Genomic DNA, 18,676 nt, shown 5'->3' on the forward strand with positions numbered 1-18,676 from the left:
TGCTAAGCAGACATTAAAAAACAGAAGAGAGAATGGCAACCATGACCTCATGACCAAGACCATGACTCTTGGTTAGCAGAAGAAAAGGTCAGACCCCTAAGCTCCATCCCTGGCTTGCCTGCTCCAATACCTGGTGCACATTTCAGAGCACATTCTCCTCTAAAAGAATGGTCCTGTGATCCCAAGGGAGTCCCAGGCTCTGCAGAAGAGCCTCCAGGTCTCCCACTGCAGGGAGTAAGGAGGGGGCCAAACAGGCACATTCCAGGCCACTGACCTTCAGTAAGGGAAGCTTCGTTGGACATATTTTTATATATTGGGCTTTCATTTGAGACTTTATTTGGGGGAAGGAAAGAAAAGAGTTTCACTGCTAAACAATAATAACAAATAATTGAAAGCCACTGCCATAATTGGTATTTCACTCTTTCATCCAGAAGACAAGACAGGAAACTGTGAAAAGTTAAAATAGCAAGAAAGTGTTGAAATGCCTTTTTGAGGCAGATGTGGCTGTGTGAGTCATCGTCACAGGCATTCAGTGTCTGTTGGAGTTGAGAAGAGGTTGTCTCTGGTCAAGTGTTTGTGGATTTGGTTCCACAGAGAGGTGGGTGGGCATTCCTAAGGGGGGGTGGCGTGAGTGCTGGTGCAGAGGCAATGGGGGAGTGCAGAGGCTGCAGGAAAGGAGTCAGCCTGATGCTGTGGGAGATGAGATGTTGATGTCTGGCTGGGATGGGCTGGGGTGCCAGGCTAAGGTACCTGGGTTCCATCTCATAGGTAGTGGGGAGCCAGAGAAGGGGTGGGAGTTGTGAAAGGGGATGGTAGAGGAGGCGGGCTGCAAGGTGGCCTGGAGAAGCCATGGGGCAAGCAGAGGCAGCAGGCCCAGGTAATAGGCTGGGTCAGTAGTGCCCAGTTGGAGGAAACCAGCGTTCAGAGAAGTGTGACTATCTTCTTTCTACCAGACCACAATTTCTGGACCACTTAAGGTTAAGAAAATGTCATGGATACACTGACAATTGTCATGGATAATCATGACTTCCACCTGCCTGGGGGATGGCAGTGTCTATTCCACTGTTTGGAAAAAAATATATTTCTAATTGGTTAATGCATTTTAGTCTTAACAAACAACCAAATATTATACAACAATTCCTTCCAGGGCCCTAGAGGACCAAAAGGTGACACTGGTTTGCCTGGCTTTCCAGGACTAAAAGGAGAACAGGTAAGAGGGGTCCAGTTATCTGGGTGGGATTGGGCTCTGGAATTTGCTAAACATTTCAGTTTGGCTGAAAATAGCTATTAACTTTTTTCTTCTTTGAGATACAATTCATATGCCATAAAATTCTCCCCTTTAAATTGTCCAATTCAGTGATTTTTGGTGGGCTCATAAAGTTGTACAACCTCATGAACCACTCAGTAATTCTAGAACATTTTCATTGTTCCAGAAAGAAACCCCATACTTTTTAGCAGTCACTCTCTAGCTGTTAACTTTTTTAATCTCAAGGTTCTCCATGAGACAAGAAGGCATGAAGTAGGTAGTGAAACTGATTTTTACCATAATTTGGAAAGAGATCAACACTCCTTTGTTCTCACACACACTGTGCTTTGTCTAGCCAGCTTTTGAGCATCCCTATAGAACATGCACTGCCTGAGGACAGGCATGCTGCCAGCTTCTTTTCCATCGCTCCAATGCTAATATGGGGCCTGGTATACAAATGGTACGCAAAGCATTTGTTGGACGAAAGCATGTGTAATTAATGAATAGAACAAATGTTAATATTTATAAATTATAAGTTTGCACTCTGCAACTGAATGACAGTCTGGGTCCAAAATCTCTGACATAAATATTTAGCACACAGAACAGCTCCCAGGGTACCACATCCATTGTTGTGCTTGTATTCTTTTGTGTTTGCTTCTTAGAATTAACTTTCCAGTTGGTTTTTATAGATAAGGGGAAGAGCGACATCCGTGAACAGATTCATGTGTTCACCCATCCATGTATATACTCATCCATCTTTCATCCACTGACCCCTGCAGTGTGCCAGGCAGTTTCCTGTGCTTGGCACTAGGGATGTAGAAATAAGATGAGGAAGAGATATGCAAAGAGCTAACAGAGCACATGCTTACAGCTGGGATGGAGCTCTGTGCAAAGCCAGTGGGAGCATACTGGGCACCCCCCTGAGCCTGCCATGGGGAGTCAAGAAGGGTGGGTATGCTCTCCGGGATGGGGAACTTAGGCTCCTCTCATTCTTATCTCCCTTACCATTCTATAGTACAGTGGCCTCCAAGGAGGAGAGGGCCTCCGATATCTAGTGGACCACTGCTCCAGGGCATGGAGGGTTTGATGTTCTGGGTGAAGGTTTGGCATCACGTGGGGGTGTGTAGGCCTGCGGAGGTGGACCAGGGCTGGCCAGCTCAAGGCTTGGGAGGAAACCCCGTCAAGCAAGAGCAGCTCTTGCTTTAAACACTCTGTTTCTTATGTGGTGAAGTCAGACGAATCTAGAGGGGTGGACGTGACACTCCCACCCCCAACCTCCTGCCACCTTGAATGACTAGTGCAGGCACCCAGGCGGCTGTGCTCCAGCCATTGCAGCAAACGCACTTTCTCTCACTCTGCCTCTAATGCTTTTGTGCTTGCTTCTTCTCCCTGCTGGCGTGCTCAGGACTACCTTTCCTCACCAGCGGAGTGGTAAGATCTAAATACCAGGTGTGGGCTTAGGGGGATGGAAAAAAGAGGCTGCTCTGCTTGCTTTGATGCCACTCTCTTAGCTATTCCCAGCCCCATTGAAAGGAGACTTCTGTGTGGCTCAGCCCTGCTCCCCAGGGGCCAACATTGAAGTTCAGGGCCAAAGCCCCAGAGTCACATAGATTTCTGCACAAGCGTCTTCTCAGCAGCCTCCTAGCATAGTAGATGGCTCTGCTGAGGACAGGACTGGGGGCAGGATACTGTGTTCTTGCCACCAGTCTACCCATCACCTATTTTCCAACAGCTGGGATAGCTTTGCCTAACCAAGTACGTGTTTGCACAGGGGCTTAGAGTTTGGAGGCAACATTGCATATGGAGACACGAAGCCTCCATGTTGAGAGAGGCTTCTAGTTTCTATACCTTCATCTCTTTCCTAATGTCAGGTGTTTTAACAAGAATAAGTATTCTTGATGGGAACAGTTCTCAGGCTGAGTTGCTAGGAAAGCAAGCTATCAAATACATTGTGAGCCAGAGGTTCCTTGAGGGCACCGTGTGGCAGGAGATAGACAGGACCGCTCTGGGGCTGGATCCTGGAGGGTTCAGAATGAGAATGCAAATCTGTCATCAGTGGGAGCCCTGGAGGGGCGTGGAAGACAGGACTGTCCTGTTCTGTAGACAGTAACTCTGATGGTGCATAGAGGGAATGGCTAAGAGAACATTCATTCATTTAGCTGGCTGTTGCAATACTCTAGCAAGAGGTAATGTTGCAGCAGTGGGGCTTCAAGTAGGATGAAGGCAAGAGAAATAAATCATGGCAGTAGGACTAACAGGTCTCTGTACAAGGTGGCAAGGAGGAGTCTCTGCATAAGACTCTCTGGACAGGGTGTTAAGGAGTCCTGACTTCACTGAGATGTTTTCTGAATTGCAGGGTGAGAAGGGAGAGCCGGGTGCCATCCTGACAGGGGATGTTCCCTTGGAAAGGCTAATGGGGAAAAAGGTAATTATGTCACCAGACCCTGCAGGAACATATCTGCCCCAGCTCCCCGGGAATCTTTGTTTCTGTCCCAAACAGTGACAAGTACATATCTTCCTCTTTTAGGGTGAACCTGGAATGCACGGAGCCCCAGGCCCAATGGTAAGCCAGAGTGTCTCTTAGCTGGATCTGGACTGGGGTTTGAAGCGTTTTTCATACTTTGATTTGATTAGATTTGGTTGTCCCAGTTATAAAAATTCAAAGATGTGGCAAAATGTGCATATATTAGGGTAAGGCTAACTACAATTAAATAAACTTCTCAGTGATTTAACACAATAGCAGCCTCTTTCTCCCTCTTGCAAAGTCCACTGTGGTTGTTCCCAGCTTGGCATCTCTCCTCCAAGAAGTGACTCAGGGACCCAGGATGCTTCCATTCTCTGACTGTGCCATCTTGTGGTTTCAGGGTTGCGTAGGAGCTGGCAGGCTGAAGTTGGGGAGGGGGAAGAGATTGCGGAAGATAATAAACATCACTTCCGGCACATTCTATTGGCCAAAATTCAGATGCTTGGGGCCTCAGAATGTAGTTCAGCTGTGTGTTCAGGAAGGAGAGGTGTACTTGCAGTTATACCACAGAGCTTGCCAGCTAAAGATGAACAATTGCCCAGGAAACCATCAAATGGACCCCACAAAACCTCTCTGGAATTTTTGATTCTGGTGTGAATATGCTACTCTTTTGCTATGAGACCTTGTGCAAGGACTCTTCTCTCTCTGGGCTCCTGTTTTCCTATCTGCACACTGAAGGGATTGAATCAGTACTAAATGATATTAGGGCCCTTCTGGCCTTACTGCTCTGGGAATCCATAACCCATATGGGCTTCTGAGCAGCTCTCACCATTTCTCTCAAGGGTGAGCCCTAAACTTACTTCCCTGTCATATATTCTTCCCCAAAGAGCAAAGAAAGTTCAGGTGTAGAACATTCTCTGTGGGTCAGATGGTACTGATACTTCAGATAGAGGGTCATCTCATTTCATCTTCACAACCTTCTGTGGGTTGTGACCCTCAGAATCCTTATTTTATAGATGAGGAAACTAAGGCTCAAGGAGGTTAAGTAACCTGCCCATGTCACACAGCTCATAAGTGGCAGAGTGAGATTTGAGGCCAGCCTGTCAGGTTCTAGGTCCAGTCTCTTCTCGAATGAACCTCACTGCCTCCAATGAACATTTGAAACATTGAACATTTGAAACATTTTGGGCTGGAGAATTCTATACAAGTTTGTTCGGTTGAAGTTGGATCTCCAGTATGGGGAGAAAGGACCTCACATTTCTGTAACAGACTTGTATCGTTGAAGAATGGCCTGTAACCTTTGAGGTAAATCTTTCAAAATACCTTCTGAGGCCTTTGGTCCCTGAAGTCAGGCAGAGTGGACACCCAAAGTCAGGTAGCTGAGGGCTAAGACAGACTGAGAGATTCTTGCATTAACCACTGGTAAACCACCTACTAACCTCCAGTCCTGTGGAAAGCACAAATAGTTAGTGGTGGGGGCCAGCAGGCTGCTGCAGATGCCATGGCGGTGTTTCCTACTGAAGCCCACCTTGGGTACAACTTGCCAAACACAGGCAATAAGCGGCACCTTCTTCTAATTTGCGTGAAGATGCCGTATGGGCTAGCTGTGGCCCTGCTGACCAGTGTAGCTTGTAACTCTTTCTCAGATTCATGAGTGTCCTGTTACACAAAGTGTAGACCATTCGCCAGCATCACTGACATTAGTTGGAAGCTTCTTAGAGCTGTAGAACCTCAGGCCCCATCAAGACTCACTGGATCTGCATGTCTAACAAGATCCAGGTGATTCTTACACACATGGATGTTTGGGAAATGTATTAGTCCATTCTCACGCTGCTATGAAGAAATACCAAGACTGGATGATTTATAAAGAAAAAAGGTTGAATCGACTCACAGTTCCACATGGCTAGGAGGCCTCAGGAAACTTACAGTTGTGGTGGAAGGCACCTCTTCACAGGGCAGCAGGGGAGAGAATGAGTGCCAGGAGGGGAAATGCCAGATGCTTATAAAACCATCACATCTCATGAGAACTCATTCACTATCACAAGAACAGCATGGGGGGAACTGCCTCTATATTCCAATTACCTCCCACAGGGTCCATCCCATGACACGGTTATGGGATTACAATTCAAGGTGAGATTTGGGTGGGCACACAAAGCCAAACCATATCAGGAAGTGTTGCACTAGACCGTACCAACCAAGTGGCCTGTGCCCTGTCAACCCCATCTGTCTTTGCTTTTCTTTCCCTCAGAGTAATACAGACTAGGTACTTTATGTACTGACCTGTTTCAACTCAGTTTTTATTTGCCATTTTTCAGAGCATGGCTATGTATGTTAATGGTAGCAGGAAAAGGGACTTGGAGTGCCCCAGACCTAAACCAGTCATTCCTCTGGGAGGCAGAGCAGACCCAGCTATAGAGTTGGAAAGGCACAGAACAAGAATAGAATATGTTCTAGGAAGAGGTACATCATCACTGGCATTGCCAGCCAAATAGTTTGCATCCCAGACACTGGAAGGCAGGAGATTCCTGAAGGTTACAGCAGAACAGTGGCTCTAGAAGCCTGTGGTCCTGGAAAGCCAGCACTGAAATAGGGTCCATGGTCAGGAACTCAGCTGGAGGACTGAGGTGTCAGACCAAGACTCGGGTTCCTAGGGGAAAGTTAGAGCAAGGAAGGAACCAAATCCTAGAGTGGGTTATCAGGCCAGGCTGGCCTGAGGGATGAGGCAAGGCTGTGATGATTGCAGGATTCAATGAGCCCTGGGACATACGACCTAGGACAGAGGTCTGTGTTCTGGGCTGTCCCAGCGCCTGGCTACCAGGGAGCTGAGGCCCTGACCTACTCACCTCTTCTTCCTTAGTCAGTCCTGACTGCGAGGGGCTGGGTCCAGAGTCTGGGGTGGGCTGGAGCCTGCAGGAAAGCAGAAGATGGTGTGGGCTGAGCAGTGCTTCTAGCCAAGATCAGAGAGGCTGCAGACAAGGAGGCAGCAGGCAGGGGCTTCCACCCAGCTCCCTGCCCTCCTTCCTCCTGTCAGTGGATCATCATCACCATGGTCTGCAAAAGCAGGCTTGCACCCCTCATTTCCCTGAACCCAGAGTTCCTGTTCTTTTCTTATCTGGTGTTTATCTTGCCTCTAGGGGCCCAAAGGACCACCAGGACACAAAGGAGAATTTGGCCTCCCCGGACGACCTGTAGGTATCGGTGTTCATTGGACAGGCTGGAGGGGGAGGACATGTGAGCCAGGCTGGCCTGTGGGCAGATGGTTTACTGAGGCATCTGCTGTGGGTTCCAGGGTCGCCCAGGACTGAATGGCCTCAAGGGTGCCAAAGGAGATCCAGGGGTCATTATGAAGGTGAGTCACCCGAGGGATGGAGCTGGAGGTTGGCGTCCAGAGAGGGTGACAGAGCGTGGGGTCCACAGAGCAGGGCCTGTAGACTGAATGTTCAGAAATATTGTTCTTCTTTCTTCACTGCCACTGCCAAAGGCCCCCCACCCAGTTCTGTCCTTCAGCTCCCTCTCAGGAGGGTCCTGCCACCTAAAGCATCTTGGTGGAGAATAGACTTTCTCATGTAGGCCCCGGAGGGTGTAGGGGAGAAAGGGATCTGGTCATGCTCAGAAAATGTGGCTCCAAATCCCAGGGCCTCTAACTCCAGGGTAATATCACCTCTTCCCTCCTTTACACAGTCCCAGCGATCACTCCCATCACTAGGGGCTCAGTGAGTGCTGGAGTCGGTATCAAAGGCAGGTCAACCACTCAGGTGGGCCTCCCAGGTTGGCAAACTCGGGGCAGCAGCAGGGGCCTGGGGCTAGGAGAAGGAAGCCAGTGTTTATTGAGCAGCTGCTATGTACCAGTCACTGTGCAAAGTGCTTTTAAGGACAGTTTCTCATTTAGTCTTGGTGATAACTATTGCATGAGACTTAATGCAGGTGTCTTGTTTTACGTAAGAGGATACTGGATCTCAGATGTGTTGGTTTAAAAAAAAAAAAAAAGAGGATACTGGGCCTATAGCAGTCAAGGCACCCACCCAAGGCGACCCAGCTAATAAGCACTGACCAAGATGGAAAAACAGCTCCAAGTCTATTCTCCTTCTGTTTGTGCCACACTACTTCTGCTTTGTATGCCCAGAAATCCAGAAATATAATTTTCCTGAAGCATTAGGGGTTGACTCTCGCTCACCTAGCCCACTGGAACCAGCAGGTAAACCAGACGCTGATGCCTTCATTTAGAGTGATCAGTGTGCCCTCTGCATGGGCTGAACTCCTCATGCCTGCCCTCAGAGCCTCACCTCTCCTGCTGCAAGCTCCTGCCTCTAGGCTTAGAGAAGAAACTGTTGCATGGTATTAAGGCCAACCTGGCCTCACTTTGAAAATGACTGTGCTATCCTACAAGAGTTTTGCATTTATGCTTGCATTTCTGAGGTACATTCCCTCAGGCACTATATCACCTGAGGGACCCCCACAGTCTACTCCCACCCCTATACTGGGAACGCACTGATAGGGAGGCCTTAGGGTCAGTATCAACTGGGAGTCAGAATCTCGGTTGCAGTCTCAGTTCTGCTATAAGTTGCTGTGTGGTCTTGTGCAGGTCACCTCCCCTCTCTGGGCGTCATTATCTGCATGTGTTAACCAGAGACAATACTTATTGCCCTGCCATCTTCCCTGTGGTTTGTTGTGAAGATACAGTGAGGACAGGGACATAGAAGTGCTCTGTGGCTCCCGGTCCAGCCTGCGGGAGAAGCTGGTTGGCTTCAGCGAACTCTCCTTTCCTTCCCGAGTTCCCAAACTCTGGAGGAAGTGCCCTGCAGCTGCCCCTGCACTCGCAACAGCCTGAACTAATGGAATGGCCTTTTGTTCTTCCTTCAGGGCCCACCTGGCTTACCTGGTCCTCCAGGCCCCCCTGGGCCACCTGGAGCTGTGATTAACATCAAAGGTGTAAGTTGGCGTGGGGTGGGAAGACGTTCCCGACTGGCCTGAGCTGCGTCGGCTGTCCTGGTGAGCTCACCTCTCTCGTTCTCATTACCTACAGGCTGTTTTCCCAATACCCGTCCGACCACACTGCAAAATACCAGTAAGTAGCAACCACTGCCTTAAAGAGCAGGCTTTGGCAGAGATAGCAACTCAGAGAAAATGACCAGTCTTTGTCTTGGGCCCTTTCTGTCCTCAGATGTCCTCTCTGATGCCTTCTATCCCCTAAGTGTAGACCCTTAAGTGACTAGAAGCTTTTAGATAACAGATCATGGCAATGAAATACACTGGCTCTTGTAAGGGTGCACACGTGGTGAGGTGTTTCTTTTTACACAATCTAAAAAGCAGTGGCTTTTGTTATTGTGACCACATTAGCTTCATGCTTGGAGCAGTATAATGCAGGGAAAAATAGACCCCTTAGAAAATGTAGATAAGAAAACAAGCCATGCCAGCTCATGATCTGTGCGTTGGGAATTTAGGGCTAAAATCTGTAACTACGCTGTGCCCGTTCCCAGTGATCACGTGACTGCACAGCACACAACACTGACAGGCAGGACTCATCTCTCCCGCTTTATAGTAAGGAAACAAACTGTGACTCAGAGAAGCTCACGGGCTTGTCCAAGGTCATGGGACTTGACTGAGCTGGGACCATAACTCAGGTCTCCTGACCAGCAGGCAGCAGGCACAGACACTGGGATTCTGTGGGGTCAGGCACTTGCCCGGCCCCGCAGCCATTGAGTAGCTCTGTTTCTGATGTTTTACCCCTAGGAAGAGAGTCAGATATCTGTGAGAAAACCCAGAGGGGAGGGTGGGCCCTGTGAACAGGCATTAGTCACAGAACCATGCATACTCATTCTCTCATTCATTCAACAAATATTTATTGAGCACTTATGGAGTGCCAAGTACTCTGCTAGGCCCTGGAGATACAAGGCTGAACTAGACGGGCGTGGCCTCTGCTCTCAGGAGCTTGCAAATTACAATTTAGAAATATTCTTTGAAGTGGGTTCATAATTGATGCCTGTTGTAGGTGGTGCTAGGGCTTGGGTCAGAGGCTTCAAAATGACTCAATTTGGCTGCGTGTTTGTGCAGACATCTGGCTAAGTCTAAATGCTGAGGCATCCAAGTCTGCAGCCCAAGGCCTGGGAACTCTGGCCTGGAGGGCAGGAACCACCTATGTCAGGTGACTAAGGGGCTCCTGGCTCTACATGGAGACAGCAGCAACCAAGTGTGTGTTTAAATCCATGGCCTGAAGAGAAACATAAAATATCAGTGCTAGAGTGACCTTCCTGGGCAGCCACTGCATCCCACCTCCTTATCACACAGGAGAGACCAGAGCCCAGAGAAGCAAAGGGCTGGCTCCAGGTCACACAGTGAGTTAGCACAGAAGCCACTCCTAACTAACATCCCACTGAACGAGCCACAGCACAGCACTTGACAAATTTCAGAGTGCTGTAAAAATGCTACTGCAATTATCATACCTGCACCAGGACCTCTTGCAGTAACCATGGTCTTTGGGGGTCATGGGGATACCTAAAAGAAAGAAAAGATAGGCTCAAAGCATTTTTAGTAAGATTTTTTATTTCATATGCCTGACTAGATACAACAGAAGCTGGGTCATGGACATTTCTTGACCAACTCTCAAAATGGACATTTTGAAACAGAAATGCTTCCTCTCGCCACCAGCATTTCACGAGCCCCTTCTAGTTTTAGCTCCTTCCAACACCCAAATCATTTACAGCTCCTGTCTCTAGCAGAGGAACTTTATCAGCATAGCCTGCAAGATAACAGCTTGGAAGTTAACCTTCATCCTTAACTTAGAAATGTTTTTCCTGGAAGATTCTCTCCCGACTCCCATCTTCTCTTGGTGACCCCTGAGCAGCTTGTGACCCTCCACCCATAAGCATAGAAGGATTTTGGCATCAGATGGATGACTTTCCACACATTTACTGGAAAGAAGCCAGGTTTCAAGTGGCTTTGTCTTAATAGAGAAGGATGTCTTAATGCAGGCATCTGGGGGAAACTGGGAAGGAACATTATCTAGAACAGCTTGGACCCCAGACCCCTGGAACCCAATGAGGAGTCCAGAATAGCCACCCGCCCCCCTATCTAATGATAACCCCCTTTGCTAATTTACCTGCTCATGATGCTCATCTCTGATTAGATGCAATAGCTAAGTTACTGGCTGACCCAGCTTCACAGCTGAGCACCTCACTTGTTCAGATGCTTGAGCTCACACATGAATCAATCCCGAGTGATAAGAAAGGAAGACAAGAATGCTCACAGTTGGCCAAACCAACACTTGCCACGATTTGTGGTCTTGAACTTTGGGCTTCCCTAGGGCTGAGTTTTTTTGGCCAGTAGGTCTCAGCTCTTTCTCCCTAACTCAGCTACATCATGGATCTTCCAACTGAAATGGGATGTCTGTGCATTGAGAACTCCTGGGACCCAGGGCTCTGGGGCACTCCAAAGCCAAAGGAAGGCCCGACTCTGCAGCATTGCCTCTTTTGTTACATGTCCCCGGGGCCAGTGGCTGCCTGTGTCTGCCAACACCAGAGCAGAGCTTGCAGTGCCTGACCTGGCCCTCTTCTCTTTCCAGGTCGGTACTGCTCATCCTGGGAGTCCGGAGCTCATCACCTTTCACGGTACACGCTACATTCTCCATCATTTGTTTCTCTGGGACATATCCTTAAGGAAGGCAGTTTTCTTTGCCCAGTGTTGGGCGCAGACTAGCCAGTTGGGAAGGTCTAACTGTATATTGTGGGGTTGTGGGGGGCAGCTGAGCCAAGGCTGTGGGGCTGTGCACCTCTCTTTGGTTTGGTCACACGTGTGTCTGTTCTGCCCATCTTAGCCTAGCCTCCTGGTTGGCAGCAAGCACTCTGTTCTTCAATTATTCACTTGTTTATGAAACATTCACTGATGCCTACTCCTTACTTGGTATGATCCGCATTGGACTAAGGCAGATTCCAAGAGCCTGGGAAATGTCTTTCCTGCCTCTCAGGCTCTTGGAATCTATTAAGTGAAACTATTTTAAAAACCAAGAGCTGATCAGGGAAGGGCCATGGGAGCTCAGGAGACCCTTGCCTCAATGTCCATGCAACTTTGTAAGCATCTCTTGGGAGCTCCTTAGAAACACAGAACTTCAGGTCCCACCCTAGACCTGCTGAGTCAGAACCCGCATTTTAACCACCTCCCAGGTGAGGTGTGTGCACAGCAAAGTGAGAAGTGCTGGCTCAGAGGGTTTGATTAGGAGATGTCAGCATGTTCATAGCCACATACAGGAGCTTTGCTATGGCACATCAGAGAGGGACAGGCCAGGGGACAGGGCCTGCAGGTGAGCAGTCACTCTGGTCCCCCTGTCCCCACACATGCTGTCACACCACTTGGGGTTTAAATTGGGGAAGGCCCTTTTCCTTCAATACTCACCTTCAGCTTGGCCGCGTACCCTGGCCCACCAGGTGGTGGTATCCCTGATGATATCTGGCCCCGTGGTTTTTCTGTCACTTCTGCTTATCTAGCCCAGCCTGTTTCCAAACACTATACTTAGATTCAATTCAAGGCTCCCCGTCCCCCTGGTGCAAGGTGAACCTTGGGGAGCAGGGGATGGAGCTGGATTTGTTTCTTAGTTCCCCAATTATTCCTCTTCCCTGTGAGCCTCCCGTGGAAGTAGGGGGAGGGAACAGATCTTTCTGGATGCCACAATGTCCTGCTTACTGTGTGCAACTGCTACTGCTCCGCTCACTGCTGGTGCACTTGCTGTCTTCTCGTCTGATCACCGCTATCTGTGGGCTCAGTGTGGGTGAAGGAGGCCCCATGGGCCCCACTGCCCAGGTCATTGGTCTCACACAGCATCCCCAGGGTTGGCAAGGCCTCAATAGATGTAGCTGTGGCTCCCTGATGACCCCCTGCTGACACCATCTTGCCTGTGATGCTCACATTCCCTCCCCCTCATTGGGAAAGCCCTCACCCTCACCCTCATCTACATTTTGTAGCCCCATCTCTAGGCTCAAGAGCATTGGTGGGTTGATCTGCCTCATTCCTCTTGGGAACGAGGAATTCAAAGACCCAGTATCCACCCTACCCATCAAGGTGGGAAAAGGGAACCACTTCCCTTCCCAAGCAGTGCTCTCCCAAAAGGCTTTTTTCCATGCCCCTTCCCACATAAAGAGTTGAGGGGAAAGGTGGATATGGGACACCAGTTCTGCAGAAATGGTGTTTCTCATGAGTCCTGTGGGGATGCACAACACTGCATGGTGGGCATTCTCACAACTTTGTAAGTAGAAAACTTAGCGCCCTTGGATGCCCTGTACAGGAACTCCAGGGAGGGCCCTCTCCTTCCCTCATACCCCCACACTGCACAGGCCTGGATGAGATGACTCTGGAAGATTGACATGGCATTGAGCCTCTGTCTTCATTTGTGAAACTGTCCAAACCAGGGTCAGCCCCAGCCCCTGCTGGGCTCCCAGGATGCACAGCTGGAACCTCAGTGAGAGCACAGATTTCCTCTTGTCTTGCGTTACTGTGAGCTGTCTGTCTCCCGATAGACTGAGCTTTTCAAGGTTGAGAATGTGTCTGAAGCATGTACCTCTGCCCTCTGTATGATTTTACCTTGCTGATTTCTCCGGAGGGCTTTGTTTGAGTGGACTTTGCTCAATGAGCTCGGTTTGCAAACCTGTTTCAGAAAGATTTCATATAGAATGAAGGTGATTTTCCACTTTTTTTTTTTTAACATGTATGTGTTTGGTGGCAGGTGTTAAAGGAGAGAAAGGATCCTGGGGTCTTCCTGGCTCAAAGGGAGAAAAAGGCGACCAGGGGGCCCAGGGACCACCAGGTATTCCAGCTCTTGTTCTCAATCTTGCCTTTGATTTTTTGCTCCTGAGAGCAAATGCAGCTGAGAAATGTGACCTAGCCAGAGGGTAAGACTAATGATATTCCATCCTGAACACAAGCTCCGCTGGGTTCTAGTGAGACCCAGGTATGTCCAATATGGAACACTGTTAAGAGAGACCAGAAAATCCAATTATCCATGTTTTATATGCAAAACAAGCCCAAAGAGGGCCAGGGACCTACGTGGGATCCGACAGCACTCTGGGTTGATGGGCTCACACTAGCACATGTTTCTGCTTCCAAGCAGACTCTGTTAGCCTGCCTGGTGCAGAGTCACTTCCACCAAGACGTAACTGTGGTTGCCAACTTAGAACCTTTTTTTAATTGCTGAAATTATGATGGTGAATTTTATGAAGCATTTCTTTTCAGGTCCTCCACTTGATCTAACTTATCTGAGACACTTTCTGAACAACTTGAAGGTAAGTGTTTCTCTACCAACATTTGGCCTCTGTTTTTCATGTTTTGGTTTATGTCAGAGGCTGAGCTCATCCCACTCTTACTGAAATATTCCTGTGTTCTCTGCTTCCAGGGGGAGAATGGAGACAAGGGGTTCAAAGGTGAAAAAGGAGAAAAAGGAGAGTTTAATGGCAGCTTTCTTATGTCTGGACCTCCAGGCCTGCCCGGAAATCCAGGCATGGCTGTAAGTAGTGACCCCTCCAAGTTATCTTCCCCAAGGACTTACAGCTTTCCCAGAAGCCCCCAATGGGACTAAGCAGTTAGGGCTAGTCATTGTACTGTAAGCTGGAGGCAAGGCTTGGGGATCAGCCAGCTCTCCCACCATCCTTGCTGATTAATGGGGAAGTTGGCTGAGGTCCCTGGAGGGAAGGTAGCTGGCCTAGGCTACATGAAGCCACACTACCTTATTCATGACATTGTTGGAAAATTCACTCCACACAAAGAATGATTAATGGTGAATGCATCAGATAACAGCAGCAGAATGGAAGGTAAGGGAGATATTTTTAGAGGAGCCATTTGATTCTTCTGAAATTTTTTCAAAGAAGGAGCTCCTAGCTAGGTGTGATTTTCCTAGGATGAGAGGCTTTTCCAGGTGAAAGGAGAGGAAGTCAAGCTGTGCCTCCAACAACAATATGACCAGATCATTGACCTTTGGTCCCAGAGCTCACCATGAGGGTAGAACCAGCAAAGCCAGAGATCAGAGTTCTGCTGCTAACTGGGCCTCTAATTTGCTTTGTGATCTTGGGCAAGTCCTTTCACTTCTCTGGGCTTCAGTTTCTCCATCTATGAAGTGCAAGGCCAGATTAGATGACCTCCAAGGTCCCTTCTGCCTCCAGGGCTCTCTGGGGTTCTCGGTAGAGTCCTTCAACATAACGACTCAGCTGCCATCTTGGAGGCCTTATCCCACCTTGAATTGTGCCCAGGATTGAGGATATTAATAACAATAGTTGATATTTATTGATTTCTTTTAAATAGTCTCATAAAAGGACTAGATGGGACTTCTAGTGATGAATGATGCTTTCTCTCTGTTACGGTGTGCTTTCCTTCACAGGGCCAGAAAGGGGAGACAGTCATTGGGCCCCAAGGACCCCCAGGTGCTCCTGGTCTGCCTGGGCCACCTGGCTTTGGAAGACCTGGTGATCCTGGGCCACCGGGACCCCCAGGGCCACCAGGACCTCCGGCTATCCTGGGAGCAGGTTAGTGCTGTAAACAGTGCCCTCCTTCACGCTGTCCCTACCATTGTGCTCAAGGTCACTGCATCTGGGTGGCTTGTCACAGCTGCACTAACAGAGGGCCTTCCTGGATACAGCCTTCTTTCTTTCTTTTTTTATTAAGTTGAGATCTAATTTATATATCATAAAATTCACCCACTTAAAGTGTCCAATCCAGTAGTTTTTAATATATTCATGAATACATGGAGCCATCACCACTGTCTAATTCTTGACCATTTTCATCACACCAAAAAGAAATTGTGTACCAATTAGCAGTTGTTCTCTTTTCTCTCTTTCCCTCTCCTCCATCAGATCTGGGCAACCATGAATCTACTGTGTCTCTGGATTTGCCTATTCTGGACATTTCATATAAATGGGATCATATAAGATATGGCCCGTTGAGTCTGGTTTCTTTCACTTAACACAGTGTTTTCAAGGTTCACCCATGTTGCAGCATGGATCAGCAGTTCATTCCTTTCTGTGGCCAAATAATTGCATTGTATAGATATATGTTTTGTTTATGCATTCATCTGTTCATGGACACTTGCGTTGTTTCTACTTTTAGGCTATTATGAATAATGCTGCTATGAACTTTCATGTACAAGTTTTTACGTGAACATGTTTTTTGTTCTCTTCAGTATATGTCTAGGAGAAATTGCTGGGTCCTATGGTAACTCTATGTTTAACTTTTTGAGGAACTGCCAGACTGTTTTCCAAAGGAGTCACAACATTTCGCATTCCCACTAGCAGTAGCAGTGTATGAGGGTTCCAATTTCTCCTCCCTTATTATGGTATCCTCATTGTATCTTTTTGATTATAGCCATCCTCCTGGGTGTGAAGTGATATCTCACTGTGGTTTTGGTTTGCATTTCCCTAATGACTAATGGTATTGAGATCTCTTCCCATGTGAGTGGAAACTTCCTGGCTGCTTTGTCAATGACTTAGGGGCTTGAGAACCTGCCTTAAGGACCAGCAGTGACTGTACCTCTGTATATAAAAATCTATTCATTCCTTGGAGCCTCACCTCCTGAAATGCAAAATGGATGAGATTAAAGAAAAACTCTATGCATTGAGCATGTATCAGATACCAGCCATTTTGCTGATACTATGGTATTTTATTGAATCCTCACAACAGCCCTTTAAAAAAAGCATTAACATCCCCATTTTACAGTTACGGAAGTTGAGGCCCAGAGATATTTAGGAACTTTTCCAAGGTCACACAGCTAATAAATGGCACCAACAGGATGAAGACCCAGAGCAGTCCAGCTCCAAAGCCTGTGTTATTTCTACTGTGTCCATTGTGGGAGGCAGTAATAGTAGTAATAGCATGAAAGCATACCTTTTTGTCGTTTGGCTTGGCAGGAGCCAGGTATGGTGGAAGCATATTTGGAAAGAGATCTACAGAGTCCTTGGCATAAGGAGAGCTTTACACAGGAGGTGACTTTGGGGCTGGGGCTTTGACGTAGCCTTGGATCTTTTGGCTGCGACTGATAGAAACGTAACTCAAGGTAGCCCGAGCAAAGGGGAAATGTACTGGATGCGAAGGAGGGGGGGAACAATCAACTTGTGGGAGAGGTAGATAAACAGCTGAACCTCAGGAACAGCCAGAGCCAGGGACTCAACCCCTGCGAGGATTGTCTGACCATCTCTAGCCTCCACTTCTCTCTGCGTGCAGCTTCCTGCTTCCTCACCACAAACCACATCCTCTGCACAGGGGGAAATATGGCTACTGACAACTTACAGCTTCCACTGTCGGCTAGAAATCTTGAACTTCTTTCATTCCTTTAGTTAGAAAAGTCCTGGGATGGGGAAGTCCTAGAGAAGGGTCCTGATGGGCCTCTCTTGGGCAAGGTACCCAATCTTGGACCAATCCCCTATGACCAGGAGGTCGGATCACATGAGAATATGGTAGCTCTTTCTGGAACCAAATGGCTGTGGAGGTGAAGGAAAGATCCCAAAAGAAGGAGATGAGGACACTGGTCCTGCAAAGAAAGAAGGTGCTGAGTGGATGAAACCATAGGTGCTCACAACAGCCTTGAGGGATGAGCAGGACTGCAGGAGGGGGTGGCATCCTACAGGGTGAGTGCAAGCTGCAGAAAATCTGTCATCCACAGCAACACTACATTAGGGGTCCCGGGATGCCTTGCTGCATTGAGCAAGGATTGCTTCTCCCAGAATATATAACAATTCAGTTTACAAAACACTTTCATGGTTATTATCCCATGCACTCCTCACAGCAACCCTGGGAGGAAGATGAAACAGATATTATTATAGAATTCATCTTATGCATGAAGACACTGAAGCTCACAGAGGTGAAGAGACTTACTCAAGGTCACAAATACTATTAGGAGGCATGGCTGGGATCCAAATCCAAGTCCATTAGCCCTCTATCCACTAGACGTTTACCACCTATGTGTGGATGTTTGAGTCCTATGTTGGAACTGAACACTTGTTTGCAGTGACCTGAAGAACTGTATCATTTTACTGGGACTTATAAAAACATCCTTAACACTGCCAAGAGCTTGGCAGATTTGGAGGTGTTGTTAGGGGTAGGGTGAGCAGAGGATGAGAGAGATAGAAGAAGAACAAATGGAATAGTTATAATACTACTACTTTATGTTTGCCTAAAGTAAGGGCTTTTCAGCTGAAGAATCATAGACTCCTAGCGAGCTCAAGGATATATCTCTAGGATTTGTCATCCCCCTAATATTTTTTGTAGAATTGTGTATGTGTGCATTTTTCTGGGAAAGAGGGCAGTAGCCTTGATCTGATTTTTAAGAGCACTGTGACTCTTCAAAAGCTAAGAGCCCTGGTCAAATGAATGCTGTGCATGTACGATTTGCAGAGCACTCAGTTCTCACCACAGCCTAGGGAAGAAGAAATGCCTATTTTACATTTTGCAGATGAGGAAACAGCTTCAGAGAGCTTGCTGTTTCCTTAAGATCACACAGTTAGCAATGGACAAACTAAGGACTTGAGTCCGTGACTCAGACCCCAAGCCAGGGCTGCTGTCACTGCACCACCCTGGCCTCCTCCCACTCCCTAGAGCCTTATCTTCCTCTTTCTGAGCCTGCTTCCTCTGTTCAGTGTCACATGCTTGTCTCTTGGGTGAAATAAGTTATATGCGTCAGGATATTTTTGAATGCAAGTGACAAAATATTCAAATTAAACTGTCTTTTATAAAACAACCACAAAAGGAATTGATTCACTTATGAAACGCAGAAGCCCTAGCCACGGCTTCATCCAGGGTAACAATCAAGAATCCCATCTCTTCCCTGAACCAGTCAATGTGGCCTCAGCCACATGCTGAAGGCAGAGCACCCAAGACGTAGGTGGAAGTTGGAATGCTTTGTGACACTATGAATGGGGTTGAAAACACTTCTCCCCAAGGATCGGCTGATACCTGAGATGTTTTTCAGAGTCTGGTTTTTGTGTAACTTCTCCTTTCTGTTT

At 47.9% G+C, this 18,676-nt stretch overlaps 1 protein-coding gene across 1 annotated transcript in view; it reads left to right on the plus strand.

Moving 5' to 3' along the window:
* Window positions 1-18,676, plus strand: part of COL15A1 (collagen type XV alpha 1 chain) — a 117,491-nt gene that overhangs the window by 88,336 nt on the left and 10,479 nt on the right. Inside the window, exons 24-35 of the mRNA XM_032240175.1 lie at window positions 1,148-1,210; window positions 3,603-3,671; window positions 3,774-3,809; window positions 6,845-6,898; window positions 7,000-7,059; window positions 8,571-8,639; window positions 8,734-8,775; window positions 11,269-11,314; window positions 13,420-13,500; window positions 13,926-13,975; window positions 14,086-14,196; window positions 15,064-15,208. Of these exons, the coding sequence (XP_032096066.1) occupies window positions 1,148-1,210; window positions 3,603-3,671; window positions 3,774-3,809; window positions 6,845-6,898; window positions 7,000-7,059; window positions 8,571-8,639; window positions 8,734-8,775; window positions 11,269-11,314; window positions 13,420-13,500; window positions 13,926-13,975; window positions 14,086-14,196; window positions 15,064-15,208 (826 nt within the window). The remainder of the gene's footprint in view (window positions 1-1,147; window positions 1,211-3,602; window positions 3,672-3,773; window positions 3,810-6,844; window positions 6,899-6,999; window positions 7,060-8,570; window positions 8,640-8,733; window positions 8,776-11,268; window positions 11,315-13,419; window positions 13,501-13,925; window positions 13,976-14,085; window positions 14,197-15,063; window positions 15,209-18,676) is intronic.

The sequence above is a fragment of the Sapajus apella genome, unplaced genomic scaffold (genome assembly GCF_009761245.1).
Source record: "Sapajus apella isolate SASKATOON/1434 unplaced genomic scaffold, GSC_monkey_1.0 scaffold46, whole genome shotgun sequence".
Lineage (NCBI taxonomy): Eukaryota > Metazoa > Chordata > Mammalia > Primates > Cebidae > Sapajus > Sapajus apella.